A 21,275-nucleotide genomic window follows, 5' to 3' on the forward strand; every position below is an offset into this window, starting at 1 on the left:
TTACTATATTGTCGGTAAATGTAGAATGTAGAATCTGAATCTGTAAAGTAACCAGTAAATGCCGTGTACTTATCAAATAAATACTTGATTGGATTGGACAAGTAAGTGAACTGGCAAACAGATGAATCAGAAGAGAAAAAAAGGAAAAAAACAGCAGAAATCAAAGAGCAGAGAAACACAGCAAGATGGTAATCCCAACATGCAGTCTGTCTGAAGTTGGACCATTTGGATGGACATTCAGTTTTATGAAGATTTCATACTCTCCATTGAAAGAAATCTGTGAGTTAACTTACAGTGTGCTCACCTATAGTGTGTGTTGAACCCTGACGACTTCCAAAACATGGATAACTTACACTTAATACTGTACTTAAACACACTGAAGCTGCTGCAGCTCTGCTAATGTGCTGCTTATGCTACACCCTCTGTGGTGACGCTTTCAGTTGCTTTTCACCACTGAGCTCAGCACAATGCCATTAATTTGGCATATACAAGAGGACAATATATACATTCTTCAATTGTTGAGCCTGTGTCCCTGGCAATCCTCGGTGTCCTGACCAGCAACAGTTGTTATTCTGTGAAATGTGGCTCAGGTTATGCTGCGAGTCACTCTGCAGGAATGTACCGTATGGTCACTGAACAGGATTAGTAGGTGACACCAGTTGTGTTGACCATGTCTGTTTAGGTTATATTTGTGGATAATCTGTAAATGTTTTTGACTGAGTTTATACAAAGCAAAGGCTATATTTTTTTCAAACAATTCATTAGTATGCACATCTTCCTGGTTTCAGATTTTGCATGTGCATTCCTGTCATGTATTGTGGATGAAGTGAGCTATATTGCCAGGGGCACAGCTGGAATCAGATGAGCTTCCACAGTGTTAAAATGGCTTTGACAGTTCAGTTCAGACAGAGGTAATGTTAGGAATGTCACTGAAGGGAGGACCCAAAGCACAGACACTGACATGAGGGTAAGGTGAACAAAAGACTTTAATAAAAGAAACTTACAAATTCAGGGAACAGAAGCGAACCTCAGGCAGCTGGGAGTCCAGGTATTGATTGTCCAAACAATAATATAATAATATGATATAAACGTAATCAATCAAAAAGGCAAACATGGGGAACACAGGGATCACAAGGAAGAAATACAGAAATTACAAGGACACACTAAACACAGTTAACCAAACACAGGAAATGCTGACAAACTGACAAAACACACAAGGAGAGCAAAAGCATATGAAAGGGGAGGTAACAAGAAGCAGGTGAAACTGACTAAACACACACTTTAAACCATGACGGAGGAAGAGAGGTGAGCTGGCAGCTGGAGGCTGGTCACCATAATGGCATGTAATAAGACTCCTTCTCTTTTTCTGATGAACTGCAGAAATGAAACGCACTGTGTGTTCTGATATGCAGATCCCTTCATTCCAGTGCATGGCCTTCATTTAAACAGGAGATACAAGGCTATGCTCATGTTCTCATTAGATTGGAACCATTTAGTTTCATCAGTAGAGTAACCTTTTGATAACAAAATAATGTTTATATATACAGTATATATATATATTTTAATCAAAAAATGTTAAACATTTTTATTCTAGCTTTAAGAGGACTTGCTGATGTTGTTATGAAAAAGTAACTGGCAGATTAACCCAACTGTAAAAATGATCTTTAGTTGCTAATTCTTACAATAATATGGTCAAAGCATCTTGGCTCTTTGTCTGATTCTTACTGATCTCTATGTTAAATTAAATAGATTTTTTTTTTTATTTAGCTGATGTTTTATTCAGTCCGAACAGCTAGTTTTTCACTTTGCAGTGGAAGATGTGGGGAATTTCTGCTGTCCTGATGTCACTGGGTACCTTGTAGAACCAGGACAACAAACAGATTTTATGTGACATTATGTGGGACATACCGTAGAATTTTTCCCTAGCTGTTCATGTGAGGTATCTATAGTGATTCAGCACCTTGTTTTGAGCACATTTATGACAGTGTATGTTGAAGGTTGCAATGATTCACAGTTTCTGATAAAACTATTTTATTTATGGCTCTGTTTGAAACCACCATTGACCAGCTGGTTGTGGCACTCTGATGTTGCGTAATATATAAATCAAACACAGTGTTTTCAGTTGCTTATCTTTTTTGTCATATTCTCAATTTTTAATGTCTGACCGTATCATTTTCAGTGATTTTTGTGAATACATTTACTGAATTTGATGGCAGCAACATGTTGGGACAAGGACAACAACAGACTGGGAAACTGGTGGAATGTTTCAAAAACACCTGTTTGGAACATTCCACGGGGAAACAGGTTCATTAGTAACAGGTAGTAGTATTGTGATTGGGCAAGAGGATTGTGTATATTACAACCTTATGCGTTGTTCTTAAGGCAACTGACAGCACATATATGTAATGAACCAAGGACTGACCTGAAACACAGACCCAATCTAAGTCCACACAGTGTTATCAAGAACCTTCTTAACTTGATAAACATAGTAGATAGATTGCTATTTTGATTTGCCCTGTCACCACATTACTTCTTAAAGGAATAGTTTATGTTATTTTGAAGTTTACTTGTATGAGGTACTTGTCCATAGTCAGTGTATTATCAGCAGTAGATGGTGATTGACATGACCCCACTTTGGATTGGGGAGTACTGTGTTGTAAGATGAGCAATGTGCTGTTTTGGACCGGTTCAAAATGTTTATTACCGTAGCTTCCTTAGACGAAGGTCTGTCTAAAAATCTATGAATAATATATTTTTAGTTCTTTACCTTGCTGTCAGGTGGGAAACTAGATATAACAGCTTCAGTTCTATTCAGAAATAATATCACAATCTAGGACTGTAGTTGTAGCATCACCAGTTTCAGGTCACATGTTCTGTTTCCTGCCAACTATACAACCCCGCCACACCATTTCTTTTCTCTCCCTCCTTGCCCTCTCATTATCATTTTAGTCTTATATGGCGTGGCTTTGGACAGTACAGGGGAAGGGTCTGGTGGGGGGAAAAAGGCATGCAGAGGAAGTGGAGGATTTCTTGCAAGGCAGGGTGGGGTGCTCTCATTAGACATGTGCACTGAAAAACCTTAGCTTATCACAGTGATAACAATGAACTGAGTGAGTGTTGCTAGGATCTTGAAATCAAGAAACTGTGTTCATTGTAAAATCGTTGTACATTTGCAAAGTGGCCTAGTTAATAAAATAAAATCAAAGGAAGAAACACTCACAGTTATTTAGAGGACCACTCATGGAACAAACACACCCAGTTGTCAGACTAAATAGTGCAATAGCAATACAAGCTAAGTGAAAATGAAACTGTAATGACTCAGATTTTTTTTTCCAGAGGGAGTTAAATGTCCCGTACATGGTTGCTAATGGTCGCTGATGCACACCTTTGGCATGTCAGGAAGACAGACTTTTACTGAGTGGCTGGGTGGAAAGCTTTGCTGAGAGAAAAAGAGGGGGGGAGGGCAATGTAAGAAAGAAGGAGGAGGAAAAACAGGGAGTGTGATAAGAGCTCTGGGAAGATTTATTGGCTCTGTGTCAGTGTGTTTCCCAGCAGCCTGTTGTGCTCACGGATTACTCTATAACAGTGCCTGGATTATGAGAGCAGGAGCTCCAGTGTTCAGTAGATACTGTCAACCACATGGTAATGTACAATACCTTACCTCTACTGTATCTGCCTTGCCAGCTTTTAGTATCTACAACCTGTGTTAGAATGGTTAAAAGAGGTGTTTCCTTAGGTGTGTATGCGTGTGTGTTTTGTGCTTGTTCAGCTGTTGTGTCTTGTATATCATAGTTGGCAGTGGTGAGTTTCGGGAGTTCTGTTTGCCTATTAGGTGGAGGCGCATATCCAGACCGACATGCCTTTTAGTGTGGAATCTGCCCCTCTCGTCCAGTCTGTATGCCTCACTCAGAAGTTTCAGAAGTGCATGGGTAATTAGTGACCGATTAAGGTATTTTGCTTGAGCAGTTTGGTTGCTTTATTTGTGATTTACCTTTATGAGGTTATAAGAGTCTTTCTTTCTTGCTCAGTCTTTTTCAGTCACTGCCCTGTTTTTCTGTCAGTGCTTCTTCTTCTTTCCTTCCTTTCTTTTAAGGCTTTCGTCACCTGTAAACACAGGCAGCTGAGGCATGCCCAGGCACTGCCCAGGTATTGGTATGTGTCAGCTTGCAAAGTGTGAAGTCTGTTTCTCAAACCTTTATTTTTTATTTACTTTTTAATTTTTTCATGAAAGTTAAAAGTAAAGCATTCTCATTGCTAGAAAACAAAATCACATTCAATTCAATACAATTCAATTCAGTTTATTTATATAGTGTCAATAGTGTAAAGTGTAAAGTTATCTCATGACACTTTCCAATTTGAGCAGGTCTAGACCAAACTCTGATTAAATTTTGTAATACAGAGAACCCAACATTCCCCCTTGAGCAAGCACTTGGCGACAGTGGTGAGGAAAAACTGCCTTTTAGAAGGCAGAAACCTCGCAGCAGACCCCGGCTCAAGATGGGCGGCCATCTGCCTTGTTCACTGTATATTCAAAGAAGACTGTTAATTAAGTAACCATTTCACTATGCCTCAGTTGCTACATTCTGCAACATGACACTCATTGTGATCATTTCTCAAAGCATATTTTTAAGACTTGTGACGGAGCATAAAAGTGGAACTGCAGCAAATCTGAGGGTGTGGAGTTAGAAAGAACTGAACTTCCAGAGGTTTGTGTAGCCCATTTCTCATCTCTGCTTGAAGCTAGCAGTTCCAGACTTCATAAACTACTAATACCATCTGTGCTGCCAGGGGCTGAGCTGCATTGCAAGTAATATAGGTGCCAAAGTTTGACAATGAAGGACATTATGTGTTCAATATGAAAAATAAAAAATAACACTGGTTTTGGTGCTTGAGTTTTTTGGGTGGTCTTGTCTGCTGTGGCAGTTTATATTGTTATATATCGTCTTAGTTAATGTCAAGCTGTTATAACAAAGACATTGACAGAGATTGAACTTGACATTAAAAGTGAATAACTGACTGAATGACACGTTGTGACAAGGGTCATAACCGTTCATAACGAGGTGTCATGTCATGTTCACTTTCACTTCACCCCCCACTTGTGTGTCTCGTCTTCTCTGGTATCTAAACTGGCTCATATTAGATAGGACCCGTAGCCAATCAGAATGACATATGACAATCTGTGGTTAGGATCTGGTGGTATCTGTAAGAAAAACATTACCAAAAGGCCCACCTTGAAACTGTGCTGATTGTGTAGATCTTTTCTCACCACTGGGTCAAAGATGTGTGTGAAGCATTGGTGTTTTACAATTTCTAGCTTCTTTGCAGCGGCATCCATATTTGAAGCATTGTAGTCCACCACAAGCTTACTGGGTTTGATGAAATTGGGCTTCAGGTGTCATTGCACCACATACACCACCAGCTCTCTAAACATGATTCACCTGCTTGTGAAACCAAACCGGTTGTTGTGTTTGTGTTCGTCTTCACGCACATATCACAAACAATATGTATTTGTGTCATCAGATGTGCATTTTGTTTTTCATTGCTAAAAATCATACAAGGTGTCACAACGTACCAAAGATTGATGAGTAATGTTTTTATATGCAAAGAGCTCTCTTGTCTATTATACCATTTTACTGTGATATTTTTCTTCTTACCGTCTCTCTTTCGCACACATTCTGCACACCCCACATACATGAAATATTTACTGTGTTTGCTCAGCTGGTTTTTATGCCGGTATTTATGTGGTTTTTATGTACAGCTGGCAACTACGCCGTTCAACCACATTCTACAAGTCAAGAAATCAACAGTAAACACCAGGAAAAAAGTGGCTGCTGAAAGACTCATTTGGGGATTTAGCAGCATTCATGTGTATTTACTTTTTGACAGAAAAAAAATAGGGTGGGCCTCTACACAAATTATAAATTCATGGACCAATTTGATCTTTATCTATTCCTCACAGTGTTATCATGTAACAAACTAATCATGCCATTTTGAGGCTAACTAAAAGCAACCAACTTGATAAGCTTTCATTCCTCTGCCCTGCTCTTTAATGAGGGTGTTATTGATGGCTGTATTTAAAATAGAAAACAGATCTGTCACCTGGAAGGTATTTATATCAAAATTTTTTGTCATTTCCTCTGTTAAGATTTCTGAGGTCCTCTCTTTTTAAATCCACTTAAACTTATCTTGGCAAGGAAATGAATATGAGCAAGGTATAGATCAACAGATAAATACATTGAAATATATTACAAAATTACATTTTGTGATGCCTTGTGTTGCTCTTCTGTAAAAAGTTCTGCAAAATGTCTGGCAGGGAGCATGTGGTTGAGCTGAGTTTTTGTAGGAATCTTAACTGCAGAATAGGATGCAGTTGGTAAGTTACAGCACTGGGTCTTGCACACCTGCCTTCATGGATTCAAGGATACTTATTTCATACTCAGAAATAAGTTATCAGTGCAATTAAATACTTAAGTATGTCTCTATCAAGTGCCATCTCTAACCTGTATTTACCAGAAAAAAAAAAAAAAAAAAAAAAAATAGAATAAAAGAAGGTTAGAGAAATGAATGCACACTCAGTCAAATACAGAGAGAGAACACGCATACCAGGCAGAAGTGGAGGGCATGACATAGGCTGCAACAGTCATCTAGCAGGTCCTCAACCACAAATTAAGCAACGAAATATGTGATTTTTCATTGATTGTTAAAAGTGACACATGTGCCTCTAATGCCCATTTCAACAGAATTGTAGTTTGCCAGGACTTTCCAAACTCTTACAAATCCAGAATATCCAAAGACAGGATCAGCAGATGTAATGCTCAGTAGGACACGTAGCTTCTGTGCTAACAGTAACTGATGATCACAACAATGATAACACTTTTCAATTCAGTACATTTGATGTTTCAAGTAACATACAGAATGTGAACATAACATGAACATATGAAGAACAGACACAGCATCCTTGTCACATCTTTTGCTACAAAAACATTCACCCCCTTAGATGTTTTCCCCTTTTACTGCTTTTAGAAATGTGATCATAGTCAATTCAATAGTCTGGTCAATCACAATTTGACTTTTTTGACAGAAATTTGACAGAAAAACACTCTGAAAACAGATTTCAAGTTATGTCAATTAGTTAAAGTATATGATGTAAAATAAGTGACTGCATAAATATTCACCCCCTTTAAAGTGACTGACCTAATTAAGCAGAGGTCTGGCCAGTAGTCTCACAATTAAATGAAATGGGAATCAGTGAATGCATCTCAAGTGATTGTAATTTAAAGACACCTGTGTCTGGAAAAGCCAGTCGCTGGCTAATCAATATTCAATTAATTAATTTTTTAATTAATTAATTAATTTATTTTCACTCACTTGGCGTCGTTCCAGATGGCAGCCTGTAGTGGCATCTCCCGTCGTGTTTTATAACCTTTGTTTATTTGTTGGGTTATTCCTGGTCGTTTGTTTTTCTGATTAATCAAAACTGGCACAAAAAGCATTGCTGACGCAGAGCGCTGAACCCTGATGCAGAGTCAAAATCACACACTTACTGTGGCAACGGAATCAAGGAAAAACTGTAGTGACAAAAAAACATGGCATGGCATGGCATGGCATGACAAACTACAAAAGACTACAAAAGCCAAATCCTGGCATGAAGCAAACAAACATGAGTACAAAAGCAACGAACTGACAAACGTGACGAGGGATAGACGAGGACTATAAAGACAAGACAATAAGACACAGATGCAACACGTTAGGGAGAAGAAAGCAATCAGGATAAACTCAAGCAAAGCTACATGAAACAGAGACACACAGGGGAAGTGACACTTTCAAAGTAAAACAGGACATGACAAAAACCTGGAACATAATACATGGAAACACAAGGCAAGACAAACAGGAAAAAGGACCAAACACCAAAAGACAAAACATAACCAAAAACACACACGGCGTGACAAAAACCTGTTCATAAAAGTTGTGACTGGACATAGTTTTATTACTTTTCTTTGTGTTCTTTTGTTACTTTTTCTGCTCTTTGTAACAGAGAACGTTGCCAATAGTGGCGGGGACATTGTTTACACTTGTGAACAGCTGATTGTGCTGTATGAGCCTGTGCTGCTGCCTGGAGACAGACCCGTGGTCCTGCAGGAGTTATGGAGTAGATACCGGGGTTGCAGGTCTAGGGCCAAATGGAGGAAGAAAAGGAGGAGACATAAGCCAGCAGTCCTGGTGATTATAATGGGGAACATGAGGTCTTTGGGGAATAAGACAGATGAACTGGCAGTGCTAGTGAAGACCCAGAGGGAATACCGTGAGTGTAGCATATTTTGCACTTGCACTTGCTACACTTGCTAGCCACTACTGATCGGGGGGGAAGTGGTAGAAGAGAGGGAGGACTACAGATACCTGGGAGTGGTGATCGGCAACAGACTGGACTGAGGAGATGAGCAGACTCTATTTCCCGAGGAAGCTGGGATCCTTCAGCGTGTGCAGCAAGATGTTGGAGATCTTCTACCAGTCTGTTGTTGCCAATGCTATTTTCTTTGCTGTTGTGTGTTGGGGCAGCAGCATCAGAGCCAGCGACACCAACAGACTTGATAAGATCATCAAGAAGGCTGGCTCTGTACTCGGTCTCAGGCTGGAGTCTTTTGAGACCGTGGTGGAGAGGAGGACGCTGAACAAACTGTTATCCATCATGGACAATGAACAGCACCCTCTCCACCACACAGTAGACAGACAGCTGAGTACCTTCTCACAGGATACACAGTTCTACCTGTCCAGTGGAGCACCAGGATGTTATAGTGGAGACAGGTCTCTGTAAAAATGTGGGCACAAGAGTCCCTGATTTTCTGTTGCTTGGCCAGTTTGTGTCCCAGTTTTGAACTGGACATTAGCCAGGTGTAGACTTAAGTCCAAGCTGTGCTAGCATGACTTCATCTTGGATCTCTATTCTGTCCTCCAGAGGTGGTCTGACTGGTGTGGTTGAACAGTTGAAAGGTGTTGTTAATAGTAATGGTCCCAACATATCCACTGCTGTTAATCTAAACTAAAAAAAAAAAAAAAAAAATACATATGCTCTGACAGCTGTGAGTTATGGGTATAGCCAGGATTTTAGAAATACAGTAGAAATACAAAGACATGCAAAGACAACCAGCAACCAAATTACCAGAGTATTTTAAAAGATTACCAGTCACAATTTCTATACACATGCAAGCAATAAATCATATCCTTGCTGTTGCTCAACAAGGACACACAATCTGTGGAAATTTTATACTAAAAAGGTTGTAAGGCTGGAAGATGATCTGACTCAGACTGCTCACGAAATTAGATTCAGCTGTACATAAAAATTTTAGTCTTGCACACAACATCAAACATTTGTTGGGAAAAGCCTTATATTCAGTCCCAGCATTGTGTCTCAAACACATCACACATGTCAAACACAGAATCTTTTGTTATTCCAGCCTTTCCATTGTATTTACCATGGACACAATGTAGGCGACAGCCAGTTTCCAGGAGATTAAGCTGATCCGTTTCCCCATTTCTCTTCCTTATACACACAGACACAAACACATACACACCAAGAGCTGAGAAAACATCCCATAAAAGAGCAGAGTAGAGTAGAGAGTAGAGTAAACCCTGTTTTCAGTTTGCCAGCAGATTCCAGGAATCCAGTCTTGCGTCGGGGCTGCCATTTTACAACAATCCAGAAATAAATGAACACTGGACCTTTTTTTCCTCAATGGTTTTTATGGTAAACTATGGAATCTCATGCTTCTTGATACTGACTGGCTATCAGTGTCTTTTATTTGTGGTAGTAAATTAGCAGTAATAGTAAATTAGCCTCGTAACAGGTCCATGATCCCGAAACCCAGCTGTCAGATGACCTAGCTTTTCTCAGAATACCTTCCCTTTTCCACTTGCATAAACTCTGTTGAAGCTTGCCCAGCTGGTCACAGAGACATAGTATTACTGTTACTGACTGTGCTTAAAGAGGGCTCCTAAAAGCCGATGAAAGACTCAGAGGAACGATTAAATAAGATATTTAGTGAACAATTCAATGTTCAGTACAAACCAGACCATAAACTGAATTCAAAATAACAGGGAATAAACAGGCAAAAAGCTGAGCAGCAGGTGATTGCGAAAGTTTCAAAGAGAACTCCTCTGAAACGACGGGATATCCTTGGTCCAAACCAGAGACTGAGTAGAACAGACTGAGGCATAAAGGTGAACCTAAACAGGGAGACAAGAAGTAGTTTCCTCAAGTCAAACCACATGAAGTTACCGTTTTCAGCCCCAACCCAAACTAATTTGCCTCCATCAGTGAATCAGCTTATATTTTTAACAAATATTTGTGCTGCAACATATACAATGTGATACAACCTTCAGATATATACAATCACAAGCTGGAAGTTGGAAGTTCTCAAATATACATATACACTTTTATACCTATACAAATATACACACTTTTTTCCCTTTTTTCTCTCTCTTCCTTTGCCTCCTTTTTCTCCCCCTCTCCCTCTTTCTTTTTTTAAATGCCATTATTATAATGACAATAGATATTTTTATAGATAGTTTTATTATATTTTTATTGAACAAACTATAGCTAAATAGTGTCTTTTCAAGATTAAGGGTGTCTACATTAAATTTATCTAATGGCAAGCACTTTTTAATAGCATGTCGTAGGGTGAGGTAATTTAAATATTCACTCTCAAAGATGTTAAACTCAGAGATTAATTTGTTAAATGTTTTGAATTGGTTATTGATAATTATTTGAGAAATTTTTGTGATCCCATTGTTTATCCATTTGCTCCATTTTATGATCTTTTTGTTTTTATTGTTATATGAGGGTTCAACCACAGTGGTTGATTTGTAGAAGTGGATGTGCTGAATCTGACAGTCTTTTTATGTAGTTTTTATATGGTAAACAATATTTCAGTGGGGCTTCCCAAAATTTCCTTTGGAAGTGATTTGACAAAGTACAGCGATGCTGTACTAATATTTGAACTTTTAAAAATACTTACTTCAGTATGTCTCCAGTCTTTTTTTAAAGTCGAGTCAACACACCTGCTTGCTAACAGCCAAAGCCAAACATTAGAAGTTTGGCAGTTGTAGTTCACCATTTTTATTTGGACTACACATCATTATGTGCGAGCATCTTGCCCTTTTACCGTGGCTTATGAGAGTTGAAATTATTTTATGTAGACCCTCACACCACTTTTTATGAATTATAACTGGTAACATCCTTAGTCAGTTTTTGATTTTATTTTATTGAACATTTTTATGAGATTTAATAATCTGGTTCAAATGATAAAGTGAGAGGTTTATAGCCGCAATGAAGAGGATGATGTCATTACAGTATAATGATATTTTATATATGCATCCATCAATTTTTACACCTATAATATTTTCCTGATCCAATGCATAAAGTTCCTACCAAACTCATATTTCTTATCGTATTATCAGATGAGTGCCCATTTTTCGTAAAACCTGGTTGATCAGTATGTATTAACTTCCCACTATGTATTATTTTTATTTATTAAAGTAATATGGGAAACATTAGTGACAAATGTCTGTTTTCAAATTATGTTGGAAATACATGTAGAAGTACAGGGAATATGTCCTTGCTGAATGGTTTAGTAGAATTCAACATTATATCCATCAGGCCCCTGAGCTTTATTGTTAGCGTTTTAAATCCCCAGCTGTGGCCTTTTAGACACCTTGAACATGGATAAAAGCACAGCCTAGCAACTGATATTACTCAAGTAGAATATGGTTTAGATAAAAATGCCATGATATGCATGATATGCTGCATAGTGTGACCTACACCACATTGAAGCGTATATGACATATGAGAGAATATGGACAATATGAATATGCAAGGGAAATGTTTAGGTGACAGACTAGTCACTCTTGTACTGCTAAATATACCCTCATAACTCTTTTTTTCCCTCCTCTGTCTACTTTATGCCCTTTTCCTTTGCAATGACGTATTAACCTCAACCATTTTTGTGATGAGGTCGGTTTTTTTCTCTTGGTTATTTTGGTTTTGATACCACACAGTTTCGTGGTATTCAACAGCTAAATTGTAAGTGACTGAAAGTAAATTAAAGTGAGATGCTTATAAAAAAGCAAAACTAGTTTATTTATTATTTAATGTTTCTGCAAATACAACTATTTAACAGTGAGTGCAAAACTGTGCAAAAGAAGGTTTGAAATTTCCCTGTATTTAAGGAGAAAATGATGCTCAGTGTTCGAAAAGTCTCTTGTTTTCATTGTTTTGACAGACCTCACTAGTGGGAGAAATTACATATAATGCATTCAAGAGACAGATATTTTTCTCAACAGTTGTTGAGTTTTAGACACACACCCAAGCAATGTTACATTTGAAGAGTTAAATCAGGTCCACTGAGCTAAAACCAGTGCAGTCTAATCCAACAGCCCTGCAATATCTCCTTCATGAATGTTATATGTTTATTATATGCTGTTATCAATAGGTGTACATTATAATGGAAGTAAATTATATGTTGCATGAAATTAGTAATAAAAAAAAATCAAATACCATCTACATCATCTATGTCATATCATCCATTGTGCATGTCAGATGCATTCTCAACTACTTGAAATAATCTGTTTAAGGCAAGTGATGGTGCCTGTATAGAATGTGTTTTGAGGGAGGAGGACTCATCCAGCTTCCTCCATGAATTGTTTTAACTCGACAGCCAGAATGGGAAAGACCGGGGTTCTGGTCTTCTCACGACGTTGAATTGCCCAAGCAGAAACACTAGGATGATGGATGCCGTCCTCACCAAAATGCACGGAGCTATGGCTGTCCGGGGTCAGTTGGTCAACACTGGAGCACTGGCAAAGCTTTTGGGAGAAGGGCATGTTGGGCTGCAGCAGGTATCCTCCCTCTTAGCAAGGCTGATGAGGGAACAAGCAGTGGCTACTGGCAGGGCCATGGCCTGTTGTAACATTTTATATTGTTTGGACCTGTTGCAACATAAAATGTTGTAGGAGGCCCAAACAACATAGGATGCCCCCCGGTGTGCTTGGGAGGTGTCTGAGATGATCCAGCTGAGTCGTGGTCAGTGCAACTTCAGGTTCACCTTCGATGACAGAACCTTCAAATTTTGTGTCCTCCCATTCAGCATTTCTCTAGCCCCCCCACACCTTTACAATTTGCATGAATGCAGTCCCAGGACCTCAGGATTGATGCAACAATCAGGAAGGTCTTAAAGAGTGTCCCCGTCAACTACCCCCATGAGAATCAGAGAGATAGATTCAGATTCAGATTCAGATTCTTTTATTGTCATTCAAACATAACATCAGAGATGCACTGCAGAACGAAATTACGATGCATTAGGCCACAACAAAAAACAGTTGGATAAACATCAAGAATAAAAAGAAGAGAGAAAAAAAAGAAAAAACAGAATAAAAACCAGGTCAGATAAGGATGCAGTATAAATGTTTAAATGTAAATAAATGTATCAGTGCAAAATGTATGTGCAAAAGAGTATGTGCAAAGAGAGTATATACAAACAGTTCTTAGTAAAGTAGATAAACAGAGGTAGATAAAAAAAAATGTTCAAGTCTGTTAAAGTTAAAGTCTGAGGTTTTTTCAGGTATTCAAAAGTCTGATGGCGGTTGGGTAGAAGCTGTCACGGACCCTCACCGTTCTGCATGGCAGGCAGTGGTATCTTCTGCCTGAGGGTAGGAGAGAGAACAGTCCATGACAGGGGTGAGTGGCATCCCTGTTGATGTTGTTGCCCTCAACAAGCAGTGTTGTTTTGCTAGGTCCCCAACGAGTGGCAGTGTGACCCCAATAATTTTTCCGGCTGACCTCACCACTGTCCCCAGTGTCTTCATGTCTGAGGCACTGCTGCTCTCATGCCACAGAGAAATGCTGCTGGTTAGCACACTCTTGATGTTGCCTTTGTAGAAGGTGGTGAGGATTGATGGGCTGAGGTGTGCTCTATTTAGCCTGGGCAGGAAGTGTAGGCACTAGTGAGCCTTTTTGACAGTGGAGGAGATGTGCAGCAATCAGGTGAGGTTGTTGGCTACGTGAACCCCAGGAATTTGATGTGTGGGACGATCTCCACAGCAGTGTCTTGTGCCTTGATGTAGAGTGGGTTGTGCACGGGCCAATTCCTCCTGAAGTTGATCATCAGTTCTTTGGTGTTCTCCACATTCAGGAGAAGGTTGTTACTGCTTCACCAGTCTACAAAAAATTCCACTTCCTTTCTGTAGTGCTTCTCCTCGCCGTCCTGGATGACACCCACCACTGTTGTGTCATCCGCATACTTAATGATTTGGTTTGTGTTGTACTGGGCACAACAATCATGGGTCATCAGGGTGTAACGTAGGGGACTGAGAACACAGCCCTGCAGAGAGCCTGTGTTCAGCATAAGTGTCTGACCTGTTATTCCCTCCCCGTACAAATTGAGGTCTGAGGCCTGTCTGTTAAAAAGTTCAGTATCCAATTTTGAGTGGAGTGTTCAGTCAAAGTGGGCCCAGTTTGTTGATCAGATGCTGTGGGATTATGGTATTAAAGGCCAAGCTAAAATCCACAAACAGCATGTGGCCCAGTGACTTCTTATTTTCCAGGTGTTCCAGGGACAGGTGGAGTGCAGTGGATATGGCATCCTCGGTGTAGCGGTTTGGGCAATACGCAAATTGAAGTGGGTCGAGTGAAGTGGGTAGGATGAAGATGATGGGTCCTTTGACCAGCCTTTCGAAGCACTTCATGATTATGGGTGTGAGTGCTACTGGGCGATAGTCATTCAAAGTTGTTACTGTGGGTTTTTTAGGAACCGAGATGATTGCTGTGGCTTTATAGCAGGATGGCACAGCAGCTTGACGCAGGGAGATGTTGAATATGTCTGTAAGGACATGCGTCAGTTGTTCTGCACACTCCTTGAGCACACAGCCTGGTATCTGATCGGGAGCGGCAGATTTTCCTGGATTAATCCTCCTTAGGGTCTGGCTGACCTCAGCTGGGTCAAGACACAGCACCTGGTTCTTGTGCGGTGGAGATGCCTTTGCCACAGGCGTGTTGTTGAGTGCCTCAAACCTTCCAAGTGCCAGTGCTCCTTTCTGTAGATGCAACATTCAACAACATCTTGAAACTTTCATTGGACTGATGTCATAATTAAAGATCATGTTAGAATGGTTAGTAGAACATAAAAAATATATTTCTGACACTGTCCTAGATTGAAACAGGTCTACCAATATACACATTCCAAGGGACCCTGTGGATTTTGGTTTGGTTCTAGTCCAATATGTCATTCAGGTTGCATCATATAATGTACACTCAACTGTATTAGGAACCTGCAACAACGACTACATCACACAAAGCATATACTGTGAGATACTGTGTTCAGGTTCTAGCTTTTGCTACTTTTGATAAGACCTGCAACTGTTAACTGTCTGTAAGATAACTGTCAGTCTCCCATTTACATGACAAGCATGTAAAGATTTTCCGTTTTGCATGGAATGCATATGATACCTGTATGTAAAGTGACATTTACAACAAGGTTTTGGTTGTTATTTTCTTGTCCTATGTTATTTCTCTACTGGTCACCTGAACATTTTGCACTTTTGTGTATCTACAGATATTTAAACTAAAAGGGGTGGACAAAATAACAAAAACATCTTGCTTTACATTGTATTGCCTTTGAGATGCTCCTAATGCCTTGTTTTTGTTGAAACTGTCAGAGGCCCCAACGTGAATGAGGATTGTTGAAACTGTAGTTGTGAATTTACTGTAGTATTTTGGTTTTGCATTTTGCTGATGCTGTTTTCCTGTGACAGAGTTGCATGTATCAGAAAAGTGTTCAGTAAGCTTGAATGCAGGGATCAGGACTTACAGAAGACATTTTACATCATAGACAAAGAATTACAAAAACTTAGACAAAGGTGGCACAGTGGTGCAGTGGTTAGCACGATGGTGGTCGCCTCATAGGAAGAGGGTTCCTGCTTCGAATCCCCATCTGGGGTTTTCTCCGGGTACTCCGGCTTCCTCCCACAATACCAAAAACATGCACATTAGGTTAATTGGCTGCTCTACATTGCCCCTAGGTGTGAGTGTGAGAGTGTGTGGTTGTTTGTCTTTGTGTGTTGGCCCTGTGATTGACTGGTGACCAGTCCAGGGTGTACCCTGCCTCTTGCCCGTAGTCAGCTGAGATAGGCTCCAGCCCCCCGCGACCCTGATGGATAAGCGGTATAGAAAATGACAAATAGGATCTCAGAAATACTGTATATCCTACCGATTATTGTTGTATCAGATTTGATTGTTGCAGCTTCGTCTTGTCCTTATAGCAGTCATTGATAAAGATGTCCTCTTTGTGAACTGCAGGCTGCAGTAGGGAAACTCTCAGTGGACGGGTTGCTGCAGATGTCCAGCTCTGAGCTGAAGGACACCATGAGACGCTTGGGTTCCAACTCAGAAGACCATTCTCGCCTCACTTCCGCCCTCTCCTGTCTGAAGAGTGCTAATGAAACAGGTGAACCAGGAACACTCACTACCCTGCATGCTGTGAAGGACTCATTCATAGGAACTGCATAAAATACAATTTAGAAATGACAAGCCCTTGCATGTCTTGTACCGCCAGATGCAGGCTGTGCAAAAATACTCCTGAAATAATTCAGTACATAACAGCAGTTTTAAAACAGTTCATATAAACAAGTAACCAAACAAAACTATTTCTGCAACCAGAAAACCAAATGATACAACAAAAGCATGACTTGAAACATTAATTAAAATAATAATAACAATAATAATAATAAATAAAATTCAAATAAAATAGAATGAAATAAAATTAAACAAGATAAAATAGAATAGAATAAAGAGAAAAAGGGCTATAACATGAACCTGGGCTCCATTGTAATTTCAAGGTTTTGGTAGTATGCAAGAAATTATCCCCAGACCCTATAAAATTTGTACTCTGAACCAGGTAGTGAATACCAGCTGTAACTTGCCACAACGCACAGCTAGCGTGGTTTAAAAAAAAAAAACAACTTACACATGTCACTTCTTGGCCCAGGAGGCATGGTAAATCAGGCCATATCCTGCTACACTGAGCCCAGCACATGTTCAGTGTTTTTGTTATTGTAGCATGGTTGAAGTCACCCAAGATAATGACGAGGGCACTCAGGCGTGGAGGGAGGGATGTAAACAGCTGCCACAATAGCATGTGAAAATTGTCTTGGCAAATAATATGGTTGGAGTCCAACAACTAAACCCCCCACCCCCTTTTTGCTTACCACTCTCTGTGCAGTCCTTGTTGGCCCGAACAGTCTGAAAGCCCTCATTGGAAACATTATCATGAAGTATAACCTGGACAAGACAACTTTATTTTTATAGCCCATTTTTACAAGCAGTTTGTCTCAAAGGGCTTCAAGCAGTTTGTCTCCGCTTCAAAACATCCTGTCTGAACATCTCAAGCCAGCACTGTCAATTCATGAAATTTCTGGAAAGCTTTTTCTTCCATTCAAACTATGTTTTTATCCAGTCCTTAAATCTAATGATTCCAGCATTTTTGCTGTTTATTCTTTTTGTTTTGCTGTTATTAGTAAGTAGTAGCAAGTTGTTACTAAATCTTTGCAGTAAATGAGAATCAACAGTTCAGTTCAGTTGATTATATTTATTTTTTGTAAGTTGTGACACTAATGTCTAATTTGTAATCTTTACTCTTTGACACAAGGAGGTGACACAAGGCCTGACTCCTGCAGCTCTGAGCCACACCAGGACAGTGATGTCCTCTTTCCCATTAAACCTACCTCCAGCAATGGCAGCCCTTTCACTCCCCACCGACCCACCAGCACCCATGGCCGCTCCATCTCCATATCAGTGGTACCTTGTTCGACTGACCAGCAACCTTACATACCAGCTGAGGAAATGACTGATGCCTTCACACGAGAGCCAAGCACCCCTTCAGCCACCCAAGCCTCAAAAACACAAACGCCAAAGCCCTCACACACACCACCGCTGCCTTCCCGCAAACTGCTGCAGCTCCTCCCCAACATCGTACTGACGAGAAGCAAGAGTCACGAATCACAGCTGACCAACCGCATTGAGGAGCCAGCGACACATAAGTGGGTTTCAGAATCAGTCGTATCTCCTTTCCTTTCAGCTGCTAAATATGAAACAGCGATATGAATATTAAGACATGAGGATTCAGGTGTAGCTTCACTCATTTCATAGGTCATAAATTTAAAAATAATGTAAAACCACTGCTTTATCAAAAGGTTCAGTGCAAGGGAAAACAATAAAAAATTTGCTGCAATTTTAAGTTATTTCAGTCAGCTATATTACAAGAAATTAACCATTTACAACAACTGTTACACAGTTAGATGTGGCAGAAAGTGTTCTACTCTTTAAAGAAGCTCTCAAAGAATAAGCAGCACCCAGGATTCTGCCAGAGAACCGATCCTCCTCAGCAAATATATACATCAATATTGCATCTTCGTTAAATCAAAAATACCAGGTCAAGATGCCAAGCATGAACCACAGTTTTGATCTAGAGATCTTTGTTGCATCTCCATGTTATTTCCTGTCATCTTGCTACTGTCTGTCGCAAAAAAAAAATAAAAAAAATTAATATATATAAAATTTAGAAAAAATAACATTTATTTCGATTTTCGAAGTGGACTGTCACAGTTTCTCTCTGTCCTTGCAGAGCCTGTAAGAAGAACAAGGTATTGGCTGCTATTCATATCAATGGCTGTGGGAACAGTCCTGAGGAAGCAGCACTGCACTCACCACTGCTGTCTGCCCGAACCCCAGGCCCTGTTCCGGTCTCAGCCCCATACATGATGTTTGCCAACACCACCATGCTGGACAGTAAGTACTTACAACAGATAGTGAACTGGATTTCTGCGGCCATTGTCCTTTAGTCCTTCTGTGATCCCGTTTGTTTCTGTTTGTGCTTTTGTTTATGACATGCTACATGGTAATGTTCTTCACAGATGTGACCATGCACAGGAGTTCCCCTCAGACACTGAGGAGAGACATTGGCCTAGCTGTAACACACAGGTCAGTTACTTTCGCCTATCAACCTCCTGGCTTGTTCAGAATAGTAACTGTGATTGATGTGTCACATTACTTTTAGTGACTGTGGGCTTTGTATGAAAGGTTGAAAAGGTCACTGATAATTTTTCCTTTGTCTGGCATTTTATGAAGCTGAATTGCAGGGGAGAGTTAGTTGCCACTCTCAAGGCTATATAGAAGCTGCACCTACTCAGAAATTTAACCACACATTTTGGGTTACAGTGGTTTACAGAGATATCAAGTGGAAACTGCAAGATCTGTCACTTGCTGCTTTTGTTTTCTCCTGCACGTTTCTAATGGCAATGGAGAATTTTGACATGTGTGACATTTTATTAACACACATCTGATAGAAGGGCATTCACTATCGTTATCATAACATCCATCTCCTCTGCAAACACTGCAGTGGAGCACTGCTCTTTATCACAAAGAATGAAATACTGTAACCACAATTAGAGTACATGCATGAAATCCAACACTCAACTGTAAATCAAACCCTACACTTTAAATACCCACTGGGGGACTTCTGTATGCACTGTAAACCCTTACCTCAAGTATAAATCAGTTAGTATTGTACTTCCATGAAGTTGAACTTTCCATCTATGGAGCTTCATGACTGCTTTCTATTGTGACCCCAAACTAAAGATTTTCTCAGAGCTCTGCCAGAGCCACAGGAGACATGATACAACTATTTAGATGATGATTATAAACATTTTTCATAGATTTAAAAGTTTGCTGTGGTTTCCTGTTAACTGCCTGTGTAACTCTGACAACGGTTAATACAAATTCTCAGCAAGCCCTCTGATATAAACTGCTGTGGAGTCAGCGCATCAGTCTAGAAAATTGTATATAAAGTATAAATCATGTTGTGAGAAACCAGGAATTTGAGCAATGACGAGAGGACAGTCTGAGCAACTGTTTATTTTACCACACAGTCACTCTGTGTCACAGTTTGCCTTGACCAACTGTCTGTGTGACATAGTTTTTTTATCAGAAATCCACTGTAAACTGTGTCAGTTCTAACTGATTCACTTAGATTCAATCTGAGTAGTTAAACCTGTGTTAACCGAGAGGTTTATATTGAGCAGGTGATAGGAGACAGTTGTTTATATACACATCCAGCCTTTATGGAGCAACATGTTCACCAGCTGTCTTGTTGAAATTTGAAATTTGGTGCTGCCACACTTCACAAACATGCACCACTCCAGGTAAACTTTTGGCACGTCATATTTAAATCTGTATGTCTTGGTCATAATTTTTTTCTCATGCTGATGCAGTATTTCTGTGTTTCTACATGATACAAGCACACTTAATCTGATCACACCAGGGTGTAATTGGTTCAGATTAAAGAATGTCAGTGTGGATCAGTGTGTGAGATTGTGGAGGTTCTTCTTCAAACAAATTCTTTTTTCATGGATGTTTGTTTGACAACTGGAGACATGTTGCAGAAACTGAGACAGTAATTATTTTTATCGCACAACCATGAAGACAAGTACAAAGCAGTAGTTACATCTTACTTCCTTGGCTGCACTTCTTCATCAATTTGTCATTCAACAATACAGAGTTGAACAATGAAATGCAAGTTGTTGTCCCATAGTGCAAAATAAGAAAAACTATAACAATAACATATATACACTACTACCTTCAGATGGCTGCAGAAATTTACTGAACTGAAAAACTCAAATTAATTTATAGATCCATGCAGAGTGGTTTATCAATGTTACTGCTTATTCACATTAAGCTTTTTTTAAATTCTGCTTTAATCATATCCACTGACTGAAGACTGATTAATTAAAATGGTATGTTTACATTTACAAATATTTAGTTTTCTCTCTTTGATAAAATCACCAAACTGGTAGATGTGTGATGCTGATCCAGAAACAGATGAGGTTCTGAGATGTATATTCTCAATGCAAAGTCTAAGACACAGTTTCCACCAAAATACCAGTAACTTGCTTTGCGATGTCTCATTAGAGTAAAGGTCTCTACTGTTTCCGCCTCTCTTTCTATCTGTGCACTGAACACCAAAGTACCACAGAGCCACCCAAAGCTACTTGCTACTACTACATTCTGACCATGTGCCCGAACCTCCTCAACTGGCTCCTCTCGAAGTGAAGGAATAGCAGCTCTACCCTGAACCCCTCTTGGATGTCCAAGTTCCTTACTCATTTCGACTGCTTGTATCTCTGATCTCATACTTTTGGTCACTACCCAAAGCTCGTGACCATAGGTGAGGGTT

At 39.7% G+C, this 21,275-nt stretch overlaps 1 protein-coding gene across 5 annotated transcripts in view; it reads left to right on the top strand.

Annotated features, from left to right (window-relative positions):
- LOC124058664 (kinase suppressor of Ras 1-like) overlaps positions 1-21,275 on the top strand; it is a 58,214-nt gene that overhangs the window by 19,941 nt on the left and 16,998 nt on the right. For 4 of the 5 annotated variants that reach the window (XM_046388088.1, XM_046388089.1, XM_046388090.1 and 1 more), the window contains 4 exons: positions 16,346-16,493; positions 17,694-18,084; positions 18,669-18,832; positions 18,958-19,024. In XM_046388088.1, the coding sequence (XP_046244044.1) occupies positions 16,346-16,493; positions 17,694-18,084; positions 18,669-18,832; positions 18,958-19,024 (770 nt within the window). Of the gene's footprint in view, positions 1-3,330; positions 3,643-16,345; positions 16,494-17,693; positions 18,085-18,668; positions 18,833-18,957; positions 19,025-21,275 lie in introns of those variants that run through there. The other variant, XM_046388092.1, reaches the window with a different exon arrangement.

Source organism: Scatophagus argus, chromosome 5 (assembly GCF_020382885.2).
Source record: "Scatophagus argus isolate fScaArg1 chromosome 5, fScaArg1.pri, whole genome shotgun sequence".
NCBI classification, from domain to species: domain Eukaryota; kingdom Metazoa; phylum Chordata; class Actinopteri; family Scatophagidae; genus Scatophagus; species Scatophagus argus.